Raw genomic sequence first — 19,362 nt, 5'->3', positions numbered from 1 at the left:
TTGGGTATGTCCTAGACCTGGAGATGGCTAGGAGAAAAAGCAAGAGTTGTGACTAGGTTAAGGGCAGAAGGAAGAATGTACATCTTTTGGAACTACCCCAAGAATAAAACAGAGTGGAGAAGGTAGAAACTGTAATGTTTCATAAGCAACATTAGCTAGCCTCAGTTTGCTTTTGTAGAAATAGGTTGCAGTTTCAAATATTCGCCCAACAGCTGACCCACACACAGCTGCTCTTCTATATAATGACTTAATGAGGCAATGGAGTAAAGCATCTTTTCATCCTGAACTCTAGTAATTTGACTTGAGTACTTTAGGGCTTTGGTATTTCTAACCAACCTCTTAGAATATATTCTTCTCTTAATGCTGCCATTCATCTGTGAAATTCAGTTGCAACACTAATCTTTGCAGTAAATGATACATAATAGCCCATTTCTTGAAAATCAAGGCAATACAATTCTTACAACTTTTTATAGACATTTCATGCCCTAATATAAAATGCAAATATTTTGATTCTCAAGGTCAAATGTCTATGTAAATATAGATTGGAATATTGCTTACATTTTTGGTGGAAGGAGCAATACATGCTATACATATTTTTTTAAAAACCAAACTGTAAGAATTGAGGGCTAATATGAACTACAAATTACATCCTGAGTAATATACCTGCTTAGACACTCATGTGTGTTATACTTGAACACACACAAAGCAGTAATATGCACCTAACAATTTATTCACTTTTAATAAGCCTTATATTCTTTACACACACACACACACATTCCTACCACTGCCATTACTCCGTACAGTAGTAGTAGTAATAGCAGTGGCAGTAGTAGCAATAGTAGTAGTAGTTAGAGTATGACATGATAGTAGAAAGTTAAATAGAAATATACAGACACGCACACAAAGCAACAAACCACAGCTTTGATAGCCAAAGGCATTTCCTTCTGCAAAATATGCGTTCTTCTCCCCGATATGTTTGATCTAAAGAAATGTTTCAGTCAAAAGCCACTGTCCCTATATCTTTTCTCATGAGGCATGTCTTGAGAGATTATGCCACCTTTAAAGAGATTTTACTAGAAACCCTCACTATCAAAAGAATGCAAGTAACTTATCACTTAAATAAACTCATCATATTTCCATAAAACTGCTGTAACCAGGGATATGTGTAATGAACAGGCATGCTATGACCTGACTGGATATGCATGCGACAGCACTTTGTAAGCAGAAGATACAACAGGAATTTATAATGCATGTGTACATTGATGGTTATTCCATAAAATGCTCCCCGCTGCTTTTATGTATTTATCTATTTCAGAACACAAGCTTGACAAGCTAACAGATATTTTTGGATTTCATGATTCTCCAGTTTGACTCTGCTCAGCTAACAGTCTTCTGTTGCAATCAGCATCTATTATGTATTAACTACACAGTTTTACTGTGCACGTTGATTGTAAAATACCATACAGTGAACAGCTCAGTATAAATAGTGTCTGAGAGCTTTTTATTTTTAATGTGCTGTCTTAAAGATCTGCCTTGATTCATTCTTCCACACATGAAGATAAGCAGAACTAGGAAAAGGAGGATTCTGCTAAGCAGAATCCTCCACAATACACGCTGCAGCTTCCTCAAAACAAATGGGAGCTGCTGAAGTACTTTCCATGAAATAGCAAGAGATTTATTTCACATTTCCAATATATATTTTCTTCAAAGTGCCTCTGAGATTTAGTGGAAGGAGGACACTTCTTTCCTCATGACTCATTCCCCATGAATCTCTTCTTCATGTAACTATGTCAAAAGTAAAAAGTGGTACTCAATGTAGGAATATGAAGGCTGACAAGATCATATCAACTGTTGTATTCAATGGAAGAGAGAACTGGCCTTCGATACAGCCAAACTGCATGGAAGAAGGTGGCACATTGCTCTGCTGCTTCCATTTACAGGGGGTCATGTAGTTCTCCAAATCAGATAGGTACTAATAGATTAAGCACATGGCTGTTACATATCTTGCTGTAAAACGCAGAGTGCTAACAGCAAGAATAATGGAAGCTCCTTGAACACGGTAATACTGCAGCAAAGCCAAAAAGAGAAAAGCGCTGCCAGGATAGGTAACATTCTCCTTTAGCGGAACATTTGAACAAAATGGAATAATTTATACACACCGTCTCCATTCCATTGTGGAGGTGATGGGATTTTCTGAGACAGCATGCACAATCATGTAATTGCAATATTACTGAAGCATTTATTCTGACTGACAATCATGGCTGTAACACACTTCTGGCTCTTTAAACTCTCTTCAGCTATATCCCCTGAATGCAAGGAAGAAACTGCATGTTGCATTCAGCTCTACAAACACACTTGCCACAAATGGTACTGGAGTCTTGCAATGGCACAGAATTTGCCCTTCTGGCTGGCCCAGGGTGTCAACACGGCGTATACCAGACAATATCAATTGAGCTAACAGGACAAGCTCAACTGCGACAGACACTTTCACGCCTGACCTTTTTAAAACAGAGCAGGCCTACTGGAACCAAATGGGTCTGTCAATCATAAACACTGTTTCTATGTTAACCAGAAAATAGTGGAGGAACTGTCACTTAGGGCATCTCATCTATGGTACTGACAATCAACCATAGTCTTTTAATCTATACAGGAGATTCATAACAGTTTCTTATATCACACACTAAAAAAATCAAGATCATAGTTACTCTAAGTAGATACACAGGGTTAGAGCCAACCAACTTTTAGGCTGGTTGTGTTGGGTTGAGGGATCTCCTTGGATCATGGAACTCATGAAACCTAATGGACAAAAACCATGTGGAATGGCAATTGTTAACAAGAAAGATAATTAAGAGAGAATGAAAAAGCTGTCTGGATCCAACCCACATGTTGTTTTTTAAATTATAAAATATATTTACTAATTTTATGCTTCATTCAAACAACAGTTAACATTGGGAGTTATCAGCATACATGTTCTCATACATGTTTTCCCATCACCAGAATTCTCAACAGCTATACAAAAGCAACGTTCTTCTACCAATCCTTTATAGAAGTAGGGCTTACGGATGTGAACTTTCAGACCAACTGTTCCCATAACATCTAGTAATGTTTAAGCAATAGCATCTCCTATTTTGTATCCAATCCAAAATACTAAATGCACAGTCACTAAAATAAACAGTGAAATATACACAGAGCACACCAATCACAACTTAGTCAATGGGAATTAAAGATAGGGGTAAAATTCCATTAGAAGACCACAAATGGATAGGATACATAAAATCCAATCCACATATGGTGAATGTATCATCCTAATGCATACAGGAAATAAACACAATTTTCTTATGGGCAAACCATAGTGTCCCTAAAGGGACACCAGAGTTATTTAGCAAGACGCCATACATAGAAACTTCTTTCAGTTGTGAGGTTATGGAAAAATTTGGGGGGGGGGGGCATAAGGCAGTCTTTCTCTAGCTATTCCGTTTTCAAGTCTTGAAACTCGGTGGGTGGCATGTTCTACTGCAACAGAACCCTAATTAGAAGCATTTTAGTGGCAAGGCCTAGTGAAGCAAAGAAAACATTTACCTAGAGGACACAATTCCCTGACTATTGTAAAACTTTAATGCAGATTAGCAACATTTTATTTAAAAAGCCGGAAAGGAAGAGTGTTAATAATCATAATCTTGAACATGTCTATTTTCTAGTGCATACAGTGAGTACATGATAATTGTTCATAATTAGGAGCAATGTAATGCTCAGCTTTCTCATTGGTTACTTATTGTCCTGGGCATGCCTGATTAGTATATTCCTAGTGGGGACAGGTGAGATTCTAAGATATAGCCTTCTAACAGTATGACTAAGAGACTGGCTAAAATAGCTGAGCAAGAAGGTAAGGATTGGGACAGTGGGCTGTTCCAAACATGTTCCAAAAGGAAGTAAGATTTTTTTAGTAAGTGATTTGAACAAGAAGGTCAAACAGATGCAAGTAAGCTATAAAGATGCCCTAACTGCATACTTAGTTGAGCTTGCCAAGACAGCACATTCCTTATAATGCAAGGCACTGTGTACCAAAATGAATGTGTGAATGGCTGGCAGCGCATCCTCTTTAGAAACACTGTGAACAGCACAGCTATGCTGAACACACATTTAAGCTCTTGGACTAACATTGCATATCTATGGAAAGACCACCTAAAGATGCATTTTATTTGCTATGGGATAGATGACTTGTTCCTAGTATTCCTGAAATCCACAGCTGTGTTCATACAAATATAAATCACAGGTCTCTACCAAGATCAAACATGCAACTATTACAAAGCTGAGCAGAGTACAGAGAAATCTATTATGATCATTCTCCTGGCAGCCCATTTCAGTACCATTTTTAAAGAGGACATTTCAAGAAATACACATAGTTGATTAAACTCTATGATGTTTATTGCACAGTGAGAGATTAATTGTCACATTATATGCACTGACTCACACCTTTTTGAAAACCATCAAACTGAGGATACAAATCCTTAAAAAGATTTGAAAAGAATTGTTGCTTCTCTTTATTTGTGTGAGCGCACGCACGCACGCACGCATGCACGTACCTTTTTTCAATGATATAAAGTAATTTTAAACTTCTCTTTAGTAGAACAGGCTTTACATAATAATTCAAGTTTTCTGAAGCAGAGCACATGGATTTCATCACAGGTCATATTTTCCTTATCATTCTAAGATAGTGGCAACAATGCCTAAGAAATAAGGGTTAGGATTACATTCACTATAGCATAAAAATATGCTAGTTGAAATAAAATGAAACTGACATGAGCCTCGCAGAATATCAAAGAAATACTTCCTTGAAGTTCAGGTCAACTCTTGATTTAAAATTTAATGAAAGAAAGCTATTGACTACCCCAGGAGTTCCCTGCTTCCTAGCATATATCACTGAATATCAATTAGCTACATTTAACTCTGGCTAAGACTTCAAGTTACCAAACCAGGACAAGATTTTCAATTCATTTTATATTAGTTCTTTCCCATTTTTTGCAGCATTAAATAACAGATTTATACTGTGGGCTGTATCCAAGCTAGCTTTCGACGCTGCAGTGCTACATTGCTAAACACACTTCTGAGCGCCAACATGTTTCTAGGATATGCAGCCAGTTCAGCTGCAAACCTGAGGAAGGCTTCCATCAAAACTAAACTCTGCACAAATATTTAACTGCTCTCAGACCTATGAAGGCTAAAAACCCCACCGTGCTTTGCCTGGTATGCTGGGCTGGCAGATCCAGAGAACTGGAATCTGTGAAAGAGTATTCAAGAAAAAACAGAGCTGGGTAAAGAAAGCATTGTTTCTCCTTTCTCGGAACCAAATGAGAGGCTTTCAATGGAAAAGCTAAAAATAGTTACACAGAGACTTCAGAATCCTAAATAGTGCAGCTATGGCTTGTACGTTATTACATTAAGTTTGCCTCCAACTTCCCACGCTTCACAACCCTTGCAGCGGATGACAAACAGGTTCATTTGCAGAAACACAAGGGGGTTGGCAATCATCACCCTTATTATTAGTACCATGTAAACAGTTAAAAACTAAGCCACAAAGCAGGGAAACAGACACGTTATCTTAGACAATAGAATCCTCCTTTGCAACAGCGTGTGCTGTCTGGGCTGGTTTGTCAGCATGAGGAGTGCAAAATGTTTGAGCAGCTGCAAAACCATGTTAAAATCCTTACTTCATATGGATAAAAGAAGATGTTAAGGAGAAGTAGAATGGCATCATCAGAGACTTACCAAAATACATTATGTTTCTCATTAAACATGCAGTCAGGATTCCACCGCTGAGTGTTCAGCATTAGCTCCCGCACCGGGCTGCCAGGAAAAGCAGAGTGAGCTCCTTTCATTCTACATGATGTGGAAATTTCCCAGCCTTGAAGAGAGTGAGCAGCGTGAGCCTCCTCGGGATCAGGGCTTTGAAGGCAGTCTTATCCCCGATACAATCCCTCTCTGATTTAGCATTGACTCTCCTTGCATGCTGCACTGCCCATTCTTACTGTAATCTGACTCCTCCTTGTGATGTCCTTGCTGTGCCTGTGACATCAGGACCGAAGAGTACTACAAACACATTTCTTCCCTTATGGTCTTTCTTTCAGTAGGTTTTGCTAATGCCGAGGGTAAAAGTAACTCTGCCTCTTACTAAATCTTTTAATAGCCTTCTCCCATTGAGGTTTTTTCTTTCTTTCTTGGCATCAAATATAGTCAGTGACATAATGTGTTTGATTGTATGGGGAGGAGGACAGGAGGAGCAAGACAAAGCTGGTATTGTTTTTCACTCAGCAAGGATGTGATCCAGCAAAGTACTGAGTGCACTGTGATGCCAGAACCAGCTTGATGCTAATTAGGAAGGCAATGGATGCAATGTTCAATTTGCAAAGAAAGAAGTGTTGGACTCCAACCTGCATAGGATGTTTTACATTTGTATAACCCACAGACTTAGATGTGGTAAGGCACTCTGCACACGCTTGGAGGCACTGTGTTCTCCAACAAGCATGAAGGGATAGAAACAATGCTATGTAAGTATGCTCCCAGAAAAGATGTTAAAGCAAAAACTAAGCTTCAAGTATACGTAATACTAAGAGTGTAACTTTTTAAAAAATTGCAATGAAATAAGCAGTGTTCAAAATCTTACTGTACCTCCCAATAATAAATTCTGGGGGATACACACATTTGAAACCGTAACATTTCACATGACTTCAATTGTGTACATGTTAACGAATCCAAGTTTCTCTTGTTCTATGTAATGCATGAAGAGAAGGAAAGAAGAGATTTAAAATCTTAACCTTGCACAGACTGCAGGCAGCATGGATATGCATCTCTGGAGTTGATGACTGGTTGTCTTGCCTGTGTGACAAATGAGATGTCTCAGGCAAGTTCTCAGGAGGCACTGTTGCAAGTGGCATTTGGGGATGGGGGCCAGGCAGGCTCTGAGGAAAGACAAGAGATGCTCACAAGCATTCCTGATTCCAAGAGGAGATGCCCCGGGTCAGATTTGATGCAAATTGACAAGACAGGATGTGAAAGACTGCACTACTTATGCCCATACAGCACTGTTTTTCATTATGATCAATGTGAATCCCTTGGATAGCAATAGACGTTTCAGCTCCAATAGAAAATAAGGGCCTGAAAATTAAAAGTGAAAGCATGTGGTAGTATTTATCTCTTTTAAATAGAATCTAATACAACGAATGGTTTACATTGGAAAGACGATACAGCTCTAATATACTCAGAGCTCAACTCCTTAGTCTTAAAAGCACCCATAAAACAATCCCGGCCCCACACGGTTCTGCCCAGCAGTGCAAGGACTACAAGCATCCTAGGAGGAGAACAGCTATGGAAGGTTAGACTACATCAGCAGGGCTTTGCAGTGCATCACATTACGATGGACAGATTAAAGGATTGTAGGGAATGAAGGGAAGAGCAAGAGCAAGTGACCATCACTGTATACATCAAGTGAAGTGCACAAATGCAGCCATTTTAAGGTCAGCAGTGACACCATCCAAGTTCAAAACATGATGCACTGGAGACACAGTTCATCTCGAGCACTGGACAAAAAGTACCAGCCATTTACAACCCTGAGATTAGGGTGGAATCTGTCCTTCAATGTCCTCCACAGGAATTTGCATATTCATTGCCTGATTTTGTTCAGAACCCATACACTGATTCCAACTCCTGGCCTTGAAATAGCATTTTGCTCTGCTTTGCAAAGCCCACCCGCATTTTTAAAAAAATAATTTAGGGAGTCCAACCCACTGTTGTCATGGTGGTCCATCTCCCAGTGAGGCAAACATCAGTTGCAGAGCATCTCAAATGTGGGGCAAACAATTAAGATCTTGTGATCCTCCAGGGCCTTCACAAACTACAGTCCGAAGGCAGCATGTGACTACATATTGTATTTATTTATTTTATTTAAAAATACTATTTTATTTCATTTCATTTAACACTAAAATTAATCTTTGAGGCTACATCCCAATATTCCAAAGTTTGAGGCTTGCAAAAGCCCCACATGTGGATTTAAGGTCTGTCCCCCTCCTTGGCACAAGACAGATGGAAGGAGGGAAGATGATTACTTCCAAGTATCACCCATCCTGTCAACTGCTCTGATGACCAGCCATCAAATGTTTATAAATGCAAATAACTCTCCCAGCTGAAGACAATGAAATGGTCAGCTCACACCTTAGTGGCAATCTGATAATTAGAAGATGACAGAGACATGGGATGGAGGAAGCTAGACTGTATCTTCCTGGAGTCCTCTGGAAGGGACTATTTGATGATCTGCATGGTGGGCAGACAGAGAAGATAAATTCCATTGGCACAGAAGGAACAGGGTTTATTGGGCTGATTTCATATGGAGAAAGGAGCTTTCACGCCTGGGCTCCTTCTTGATGGCCAATAACGGAGGAATAGGCGGGCAGCCTAGCTAAAGACTCTAAGGTGATGGGAAGCTTTTAGGATGCTGTAACTTTAAAGTTTAAAATACCTGCCTTAGAAGAAGACTAACTGTCCTCTATTCTTTGTATTTCTTACTATTTCTTTGTATTATATTTTAAAAGCTGGTAATAGTTCTCTGAACCACATGGACCTCCATTGTTCAAACATGGTATCTAAAATGGGCACCATGGGAAGATAGGCAGTTGGTTTCTAGATCACTATTTCCCTGGGAATACTCAAGTGGTAACCAGTTCTTGGGTAGCAAGAGATACGGGCACTAGGCAGAACCTTTTAAACGGCAACAAGGAAGGGAAGCTAGGCATGCTGGCCTTCTTGGTGAGTATCTCCAAAATCGGCCAGCTGGTGGCAGTACACTAAAGGAGAAGTGTGAAGAAATCCCTCCAAGAGTTGGGCAGACTCAGAGTGTTCCTGGGTGGAGACTCAGGACCTCTAAATGCCTCTGAGGTCCAAAATGGAATGGGGCTCATGAGTCAACTTGGCCATTCCACAACACCCATCTTTCTGCAAACTGTTACCAAATCTGCTACCTTGTGCAAATTTCACAGGTTCATAGCAGCTATTGTCATACAAAATTTGATATTAGAAAATATATGGATCTACTTACGACCATTCAAGACAATTGTTTACCCCAAACCCTGGGAAGCACAAGTGCAGTGGGCAATCCATCTCCACTTCTGCACATACTTATTGGATTAGGTTAGATACTATACCATGAGACATGGACTCCAAATCAGCTTTCTCCCTATACAAATCTTCTGTGCGCTTATCTCTTTGCCAAACTTTTCGTTAGCCCTCCTCCAATTAATGCAGGGCAGGACTGAATATATTGAACTGAATAGATGTACCAATTATTCATATTTCAAAGTGCTTCATATACATTGTATTCGTGATTTCTACAATAGCTGCTAAAGTACAGCCATGAATTCTTCTTTGGATATTCATATTAGAGAAGAACTCTGTTCCTTCACTTCCTCTTTCTCCCCTGGCATAGCTTGTAGGAGGATCAATCTGCAGCGGCCAGCGGAGTGATGGACAGGTGGCTCTTTTTTTCACCCCATTCCGCTGCAGAGGCTCCATTTTTGTTGGCCTATTCCTTCGCTCTGTGACCACTCGTTCCTTGCCACTTGTGCTCATGTGGGACCCATAAAATGCTGTTTTGAGGCATTTCAGAAACCAAAGGCTAAGACTGGCATAAGAGGGAGGAACAAGGCAGACTCAATGTGATTCCATCAGATCCCAACGGGAATGAAAACTCACAGAGACAGACCAACCTAAGCACCAAGGTGTTTAGATTATTAATCAGGATGCCTTGGCAATTAATTAAAGTACAATATATTGTCGAAGGCTTTCACGGCCGGAGAATGATGGTAACCAACAATTAAAGTACGTTTTGACATACAGACTCTTATTGTATTATTCTTTCTCTTTAACAAAAGACTCTGGCTAAATTACTGTTTTAGCTAGTAAGTTTCCTCACATAACTCAAGACTGGACAGTTGGGAGCTATTTCTGGTGTTCCACATTTTGCTTAGGTGACCAATATACCTCCAACATGGCATCTTCCCAACCCAAAACATCCCCTCTTTTCCTTTTTAGTGGCCTAGTAATTCCCACACCATCCAGAAATCAGGAAACTCAGCTTCTCTTTGGAGTCAAGGTGAAAGCAATCTTTTGTAATCTATTCCTTTTCCAAATCCTATAACTGAAACCCGAATCTATCCCCAAACTTGCACTTTTGCTGCTTTCGCCCTTAGGGTACCTACTAGGGGTGTGTATTTTGAAAATTACCATTTCATTTTTGTATCTGTGGTTGTCAAATAAAATGTTAATCGTGACTGGGTAGTTTTCCAGTAGGGTGTTTCTGAGTTGGATTCAAAATTCGTTACTTTTCTTTCATTGTCATGGTTTTCATGACCTGTCTTTTCAATGGGAGGGAGAGGGGGACCAACTGGAGGCTCTGAGGCAGCTGTTTTAGCACTCAATGGCACCAAAATTGCACAGAATACAGTCCTCCTTCTCACCATCAACTCACCAAGTTTCCAGCACACACAAACAAGAGGGTCAGTGTTAACAAAGTAAGCAAGTGTGCAGGCTCGTTGTTTCACTGAATCCTACGGTGGAAAACTGCAAGCAAACTGTTACTGGCAGGCTAGCGCCCAAGCAGGACAGTGGCGCCACTGGCTGATGCTAGCCAGTAACATTTGGAAAAGAAATCCTGCTTTATGTTTACCTTTCTATTGTTCAGATCCCTTTATGCTTAACCTCATTTGCATAACATGATCCTTTGCTGTTTTGCTGCTGGTGTCTCTTTCCTTTCAGTGCATAAAAGCATTTCTAGGCAAAGACCACATATTGGGAGGAATAAATGCAGTTGGTTGCCTGAAGGGAAAGTCGAGGGGAAACCCCAAGAAGCTCCCATGTGCTGCTGTGATGACGCAGCACAAAGCACTCAAAATTGGGGGGGGAAATCACAGAATATTTAGAGGTGTCCATGACTACCAAGCAGCCCAGCCCAGTGCCCCCATTCTGTAGGGATGAAGTGAGGCTCGAAAACTTTCCCCCCATGATTTTACATGGGATCTGAAAACCAGGATCCAGACCCCCAGATAAATCCAGGTAAATCTATGGCCTCAGACTCTAGTTGGCTCCTTCCTGGACTTCTCCCTTTTTTTCCAAGAGGGGAAGGGGAGGAGAGAGTGAGGCAATGGCAGGAGAAGGGGGGGCGAGGCAGGGAGAGTGGAGTTTGTGGCCAATCCATGCAGGAACTCTCTTTGTCTGCCTGGCTTCTGTGAGTGGCTCTAGTTCTGTTGGGCTATGTTGTAACAGTGTTCCTTGCTTCAGTTTGGCTTGGGTGGATATTATGTACTAAGCCTGGAGCTCAGAATGACTTCAGCCCAGAGTGATTTCAGCCAAAACAAGGTTCTTTATTGCAAGCCAGAACCAACAGATGGCAGCAGATACTACTCACTAGACACACACTCTAACAAGCTGAACAGAAGCCCTCATCATATACACAGAAACCCCACCCCAATAATAGCCAGCAACCAATAAGAATGTGTATGTTAGAATGCCATCAATTGCATAAACTATATACAATGTAGTGTGCAGGCAGGCCACTGATTGATCTTTATTTGAGAGGACTGATTGGCTGCTGCCCCTGGAAAGTAACCAATGAAGATGCATATGAATGTACCCAATGAGGGTTAAGCGCAGGTAATGTAATCAATGAGAATGAAGTGCGTTAGGAACCTTGACATAACCTGAAGCATAACATTCAATACAGTAATTACCTTAGAGGCCTTGTTTGGCCTAACTCAGCCCAATAACACCCCTTCCCCCTTAGCTTGGAACACCCTGTTGTTCGCAAAGTCCTACAGATAGGCTGGGGAAGGTGAATCAGAATACATTGGAGGCCTGGCTAAGCCCTGGTTCAACCCAATACATAACAGTGGAATTCTCTGTTTTGACATGATTCTCTGATTTGATGTTGGTCCCCTTGATTCACTTTGGTTCTAGGGGGATTCCATTCATTCCATTGCTTCACTTTGGTTCTGTTGGGCTTTCTCTTGCATGTGAGAGAGTGTGCCTTTGGCCACTAGCAGCCTTGCCCCTGTGTGTTTCTGCCTCAGAACCTGCTTGGAAATGGTTCTCCACAGGAAACAATGGAGAAGAGCTGGGCAGCTTGTCCGGGGGGACTTGGGTTTTGGGCAGGGGGGGGGGATTTCAGTTTGGTTCTGTTGAGCTTTCTATGGCTTGAGGCTGCATTTGGGAGTGTGCCTTTGGCCTCTGGTAGTCTTGCCCCTGCATGTTTGTGCCTGAGAGCCTGCTTGGAAACGTTTCCCTCACAGAAAACAATGGAGAGTGGCTGGGGGCACCTTCTCTTCCTGAAACTTGGGTGGTCTTTACAGGACAGTCAAGAGTAAACTGCAAATTGGGTTGAGTTTACTTGAAAAATGCCCCCCAGCCAGCCACAAAATAGTTTCCCCCATAGGGAATAATGACCAAATAAATCCAGGTTTCTCTAATCTGTCTTAACCGGATCAGTGAACCTTTCTCGGATTTCAGGAATCCAGGAGTTTGGGGGGGATCCCTAAAACTTGGATTAGATTTCCTGGATTTTTAGTAGTTACAGAAGTTCTGCCCATTCCAGGAACATGTGATATCCCTCTGTGCCTTTTCCCTCTGCTTCTTTTGGATCTCTATCTGGAATATTACCTGTGAGTCTACCTCTGATACCTGAAAACACCCCTTAGGTTTGTGTCAAATCCTCCTGGTTTAATTCAGAGGCTACCTTTTGAATCACTGGCTACCTAGACAGATATCCACCCCTCTCAGGATATTCCAGTACAGGTGCTGTATAAACTACCTTCCTGAACAAACTTCTGTCTCCAACCCTCCCCCCCCTCACCCACTGACATCTCTTTCTCTGCCTTCTTGACTAGTATACACTGCACACTAGTGTGTGTGGACATTTGGAATAGTTGCATTCATTTTTCGTAGTTTAGTAGTTGTTGCTATTTTGTGTGCTTTCTATGAATTTTGTCTGCTTGTGTATATTTTGGTCCCTTAAATAAACTGTCTCTCTTTAGTATATTTCATTTTTACTTGATCTGTTCCAGTTTGCTTAGGAACTCCATCACTTTGTCTCTGATCCTAAAATAAATCCCAACATTTCTTATATTATTTTATCTTGCATTTTAAATGCCATGCTTATTTTTCTTGCTATGTCTTTACACTGCTTTTCAACGGTTTCTTACTAATAGTGGATACCCTAAGCAAAGATACTTTGGCGTCAGTGGGCTTAGAAGTGTGTAATTCTGCTTAAAGCTTTACTGTAAATTTTATTCTTAAATAGTTTTAATTTGGGGAATTGTTTTGTTTAATTTTAATGTAATCTTCTTCTGATATGATGAACAAGTAGATAAGAAATGAATTAAATAATACACCGATAATTTAAAAAATCTTAAGATTAAAAAAGAAAAGTGAACATCTGATTTGCAGCCATGGGAACCATTTTCGGCTTGCTAGAAACTTTGTACTTTGCAGTGCACCTCGTATATCGGAAAAGCTCAGAGCAAGGAACCATGTAAATCTTAGTAATTAATTCATGCTCCTACTTTTTCTTAATCATCTAAAATAATGATTGCTCCATATTAATAATAAAAACATCACTTACTTGTGTGCCTACTGCAAACAATTATTAATATTTAGTAACACTAATGTAACCTGCTGCATGTTCAAGGATTCCTCTCTTCTGCTTTTGAAAACACATAAGATGAACCCAAGACTAAATCTATGCTCAGATTCTTACTAGTCAGTTTTGATTAATTTTAATTCAAGACACTCACCAGAAGTCTTTCTGTGAATATGTGCAACAGCACACCAAGGGACTCTTTTGTTTGCAGAAATGTAATAATGTGCAACAAAAGATACTGGGTGACAGAACATTATCAGTTTAGATGCCTTGTGCAGTAGGTTAAAAGATCTTGCACACTTGAAAGGTTTTCCAATTTTTCATGAAATAAATTTCATCTTTGGGTCCCAGACGGCTACCGGGGATCAAAATGTACTGTACAATAACAGAAACAAACAAGAATGACCATGCAAAATCATATTTAATCTTTACGTTGGCTGTTTTCTCTCTTTCCCTCCTCCCAATCCAATGATAAAATACTATTAAAGTTAGTGAAATAAATATTAGGAAATACTAAGTGAAAATAGATCATTGGTATTTTCTTTCAGCTTTATGCATTTTAATGAAAGAACCATCCACAACCTTATGAGGCCCCAAAGTGACAGAGTGTTTCCAACTGTGCAGAATCTTGAGCTGCAAGTCAAACACGTAAGTGCCATTGCTAACACTATACTTTCCTTGAATCTAGCTTAATTTGAATAGGGAACACAGACACGCGCGCACACTTTAAAAATGTATTTCAACTAAACAGTCCCCTGAGACTTACAAAAAAAATTATAACATGAAGGTACTTGCTGTACAATCCTTTCACATGACTGTAGTCACTATGACTACATGACACATGTGACTGAAGTCACATGACTTCAGAATGCATATGGAAGTGCTCCCATATCAAAATGTACCCTATATAGGGGCTCTTTTCACATACAAATATTCAATCATTTGTAAATCCTCCCTATTGCAATGAAAGGTATTTATTTATGAACAAGTAATCCCCATAATACTTTTCAACACAGTACAGTTGCACAAGAAGTCTGTACCTGATGGTGCATGCATGCTTGAATTGGCTCTCAATCTCCTATCAAGTGCCAAGCTTGCAGAAGAAGTCTAGTCTAGAAACCTTCTCCTCAATATGTGTTCCACATGGAAGGAGATTTTCTTGCAGAGTGCATTTTCCAACAAGTAATTCCCATTGTGTAATCTGAAGTGGCACACTTAGAGGAAGCTGATACCTCATGAGCACCTGCACATTTGAGCAAGCAAGGAACTTAACAAAAAAGACGAAATGAGATAAAGTGGGAAATAATGCAGAGGAAAAATAATATCAGATTTAAAAAAAAACTGTCTTCTTTCTCCGATGCTTTTTTGAGATAGCATTCCCTCACATAAAAGATGATACTTGTGGCAAGAGAATGCTATTTTGACCTTGTATCACCTCCTCTCAGCCCATTCAAGGTCTTGGTAGCAGCCTTTATGAGAGTTTCTTAAGGTTTAGACAGCTGATTAATTATTTTATTTTTGGAGAGCAATGAAATAAAATTTCAGCTGGGTTTTACTTTCATGTGGCAGTCAGCCATTATATTAGGATAATTAATAAATGCATTCTTAGTTGCTGGAAGTTGCTTTGGATGGCTTTCATCCAGTTTGTAATGATGTGATAGCCGCTTCCTTGTTATAAATACGGGTGGCTAAATTAAAAGGATGCTAACTCCATATTCCAAAAGTTACTGGCTTATAAATAGACTACTGTCTCTGTGTGCATAACTAGTCACATATACTCTTCACAGAGTTTTGCTGCTCACCATTGAACAAACTACCAAATGTGAAAAGGGTGGTGTGTGTTTTTTTTACCCTTGAATCAGGAGTGTCACTTCTGGAAATCTGCAATATTTGTCACCATGAATACTATTTAACTGCAGCAGTACCCAAAGGAACTCTGTACAGCCGCCTGTGAATACAACTGGAGGGACTTAATTAATCTTCCTGTCACTTCCCTGATGCTTTTCATTAGTTTGGCTTCTATCTGATCAACCAGCCCTTTCTCTATTGGAAATGGCTTTCCAGAGCCCATTTCAGAGGCATTTTCAGGAGGTAAACAAAGGCTCACCTTTGACGTGGAGTCTTTGCAAGTCTTTACCATGCAGACTTTATCAGTTCAGTTATATAGTTCATGCAGCAACCTTACTATACCTGTGGCAATATAGAGTTTCCAGCAGGAGGTTTGATAACTGTGAAATTAATTAATAATAAAATTGTGTTAGTCTAATTTTAAATTGTTTTCAGTCAAAGTAATGATTAGTAGTTGTTCTGCAGAAATGCCTCTTTTCTTTTAAAAAGAATCAAAACGATCCTTTCCAAAAATTATTCTTCTACTTGCTGGCTTGACAACATTGGTCAATATATGTGTATTGATCAAAATTTACAGCAGGTAAGTTTTCTCCACCTAACTAAAATAATATAGATACAATATACACAATTCTCAGTTCATAATTGTCTGTCTGTCTGTCTGTCTGTCCGTCTGTCACTAGCATGTGGCAGTCTCTTAACATTGTTCATGTCAGATATGACCTTTATCACTGACTGTAGGTTTCACAATCGTTAATGGATCTTTAGCTTCCCAATGCTACTGTAAGGTAAGGAAACATTATCTCTGTGGTACAGATGACTGACCAGCACACATAGTAGATTAAAAACAGTGGTAGGCTACACCATTATTTAACTCTCTCAAGTGTTTCAGAACAACTCCACATGGGACAATACTGGAACTCAGTCCAGGAAACCTAAGGAGTTTTCATTTGTCTGGCTTAAACTGCCTTTGAACAACACTTTTTGTGCTATTTATGTAAACTTTTGGTAATTATTAATGCACATAAGAATGCATGTTAGTAAACAAAAGAAAAGCATTTGTGATTTGGAAGAACTTTTTAACCTATGTAAATTTTACATTTGCAAATGTGATTAAGGGTATAATTCTATACATAATTTTAGGAAATAAGCCCTTTGAACAAACTCAGGCTTACCTCTGAGTAAATTTGCTTAGAACTAAGCTGTAAGCCAAACAACAAGTTAAGGTATTTTTTAAAAAAAACAGGCTCAGATGTTGCAACCTTTTCCAATGAACCCAGGTATTACCTAGAGCTGATACAGAGGTTAATGAAGCTGAATTGCTTGAAGAAAGAACACACATGCATGGCCAATTCAATGTAAGTAGTGTAACATGAGAGTTTTGGTTAAATCCTAGAGAGTTATCCAATGTAGTGATGTCATCTCTGGTTTCATGTCACAAGTGACGCTGTCACACTGCTGCAATGCTCAAACCTCCCTTCCCCCTCAAGTCTGCTCCTATTGCTCCACCAAGCAGCGGCAGGAGTAGTGAAGCCTGTGCAGGAAGTCTTCTGCTATAGTGGGAGACCTGGCCACCATATCTTGACGCTTGGCTCTTAACGCAAGGTTCACATCCTGGGACCTGTGAAAATCAGCTTGTCAGACCCATATCATCCCAAATCTAATTGTTTTTACTTGTTTTTTTGTAATTTGGAAATTTTTTGTAAGCTCCTTTGACTCCTTCCATGGAAAAAAGCAGCCCAATGCTCAAATAAATAAAGATTGTTATCCATGCAACTCATAAACTATTTTTGGTGGTTGTCTTCTGCCTGCTGTGGGATAAAAGTCAAGTTCAGTTTGCTTCAGCAGATGGGAATAATAAACAATAGGACTGAGAAAAGAATGGAATGAGAGGTAATCTGATCTGTTGCACTGATGCTATAAAAGGTAGGTTCTCCAGGTTGAAATCTGGCAGTCTTCAGGAGGCTTCAGGACTTGCATAAATCCTGAGAGATCATTAGATCCTTAGCTCTTGCAGTGCTTCAATTCTATGTCTGAATGTGTGTGTGTTTCAGATTGCATACTTCTGTTTCTTTCCAGTATAGATGAATTGTGTTTTGAATACTGCCAATAATTTTTATAAGTAATAACAACTGCAAAATAATTTATAAGAATTAATTTGAGAAGATCATCTTCTGTATGCCAGTGTTTTCATTAAGAGTTATGGAAGCATCTGGCTTCTCGTTGCAATAGTTATTTATGGAATGAAATGCTGGTCTAGGCTTGTGTCACACTGTCTACTTATATCTCTTTATACAGTTCCCATTTGATGTTTCATAGCTCCAAATTTAATTATGACAATGAAAATACTATTTTTGTCTATTCAGTAACTCTATCAGTTTGCCTTGAACAGATGAAATATGCTAAACTTCCTGTGATAAATATGCTTTCCAGACATAACTTAAAAGTAGTGATTATCAAATATATTGTAATCAAAATGTTTGAACTCTGTGTGAAGCCTGATTTTTCAGGACATCCCATGCATGTGTGGCCTATCTTGCCCCATGATGAATTTTGCATTTAAAATAAAATACAGATTAGTCAAAGCAATGTGAAAAACTGGGAATGGATGGTCCCCAAAGTTATTTATCCAGTCTTTTCTCAAAGAATTGAATATGACAAATAATCTCACTTGCACATATAGAAAACCTGAACCAAGACATACACATGGAAGAATTAGGCGGAGATGTAGCTCTGGAGTGTTATATCAGTGAGCCTACATGGGCTTCAGGAAAAGGTAAGGAGATCAGTTCCTTATATAATACCTCAGTTAGGTCCTTACCTCTGCTGGTCAACACCTTCTAAGAATCTGCTGAGAAGGTTTTGAGAGCCCTGGGTGCTTACCTGCCTCTTACGGATCTCTTGGAATCCAGCTTGGTTTGATTTCAGCTGCTGCTATGACCCTTGTGCCTCTATAACCAGCTGGCCCGATGAACAATGGGACACAAAGTGCTAGTGTTCTCCTGGAGAGTAAATTTCTCATTTTTCTCTCTTGAGATAATAGGCCTGTTCCTGCTTACAAATACCTCCCCCCCCCAGCAACTTAATATCATCTTTAATTGATCACCTAACAAAGTTCCAACCCACAAACTAACTACTACAAATCCTGCCCAAATATTTACTTCACCAATGTTATCATGGGGCCAGCAAAACATAGAGAAGAAAGAAACAGACTGGAAAGAGAAGAGGTTGAGACTATACATGGAGCTTATTCTGTTTTTCTCTTCTTCCCTATGGAAAGTTTAGAAGATGGCAGAAAATCTGTTTTTGTAGAGTAGAAGAAATGCCTCTGATCCCATACCAAATGGCCCATCTTAAACATGTTTACATTATTTATATGTGTAGTGGAAATAAGCTGGTTTCTACCAGCTGCCAATATATTGGCAACCAGCTGAAATGTTGGGGGTGAGGATATGGAGGGTGCGTGATATCACCTGCAGGTACAAACCTGGAAGTTACAGTAGATAGTTCTAGGAACTGCCTAAAAGACTGTGGTAAAACCACAGACTTTCCAATGATTCCCAGAGCTACCCATTGACACTTTCAGGTTGTACCTAAAATGATGTACCAGCACAAAGGCAATAGCATTTTTATTTTTCTCCAAGCAGTGGTGGGCAACAGCAGCAATTGGCAGGAGGCCTGGCAACCCTAATAATCTACTTTATTACAGGCTACCATATCACTATTCCTTTGTTTCACCAAAGGAATGGCAGCAATCTTTCATCTTCAAATTTCTGATTATTGCCAAGAGTTGTACTCAGCTCGTGGGAATGGTAACCATATCTTGCTCAATCTAGTTTGTT

General features: G+C 39.7%; 1 protein-coding gene across 1 annotated transcript in view; it reads right to left on the bottom strand.

Moving 5' to 3' along the window:
* ZNF385D (zinc finger protein 385D) overlaps positions 1–5,879 on the bottom strand; it is a 261,877-nt gene extending 255,998 nt beyond the window's left edge. Inside the window, exon 1 of the mRNA XM_054991692.1 lies at positions 5,767–5,879. Coding sequence (XP_054847667.1) covers positions 5,767–5,788 — 22 coding nt within the window. The 5' untranslated portion in view covers positions 5,789–5,879. The remainder of the gene's footprint in view (positions 1–5,766) is intronic.
* Between the last annotated feature and the right edge of the window lie 13,483 nt (positions 5,880–19,362).

This window comes from Eublepharis macularius, chromosome 11, assembly GCF_028583425.1.
Source record: "Eublepharis macularius isolate TG4126 chromosome 11, MPM_Emac_v1.0, whole genome shotgun sequence".
NCBI lineage: Eukaryota > Metazoa > Chordata > Lepidosauria > Squamata > Eublepharidae > Eublepharis > Eublepharis macularius.
This window is presented reverse-complemented; position numbering and strand designations above follow the sequence as displayed.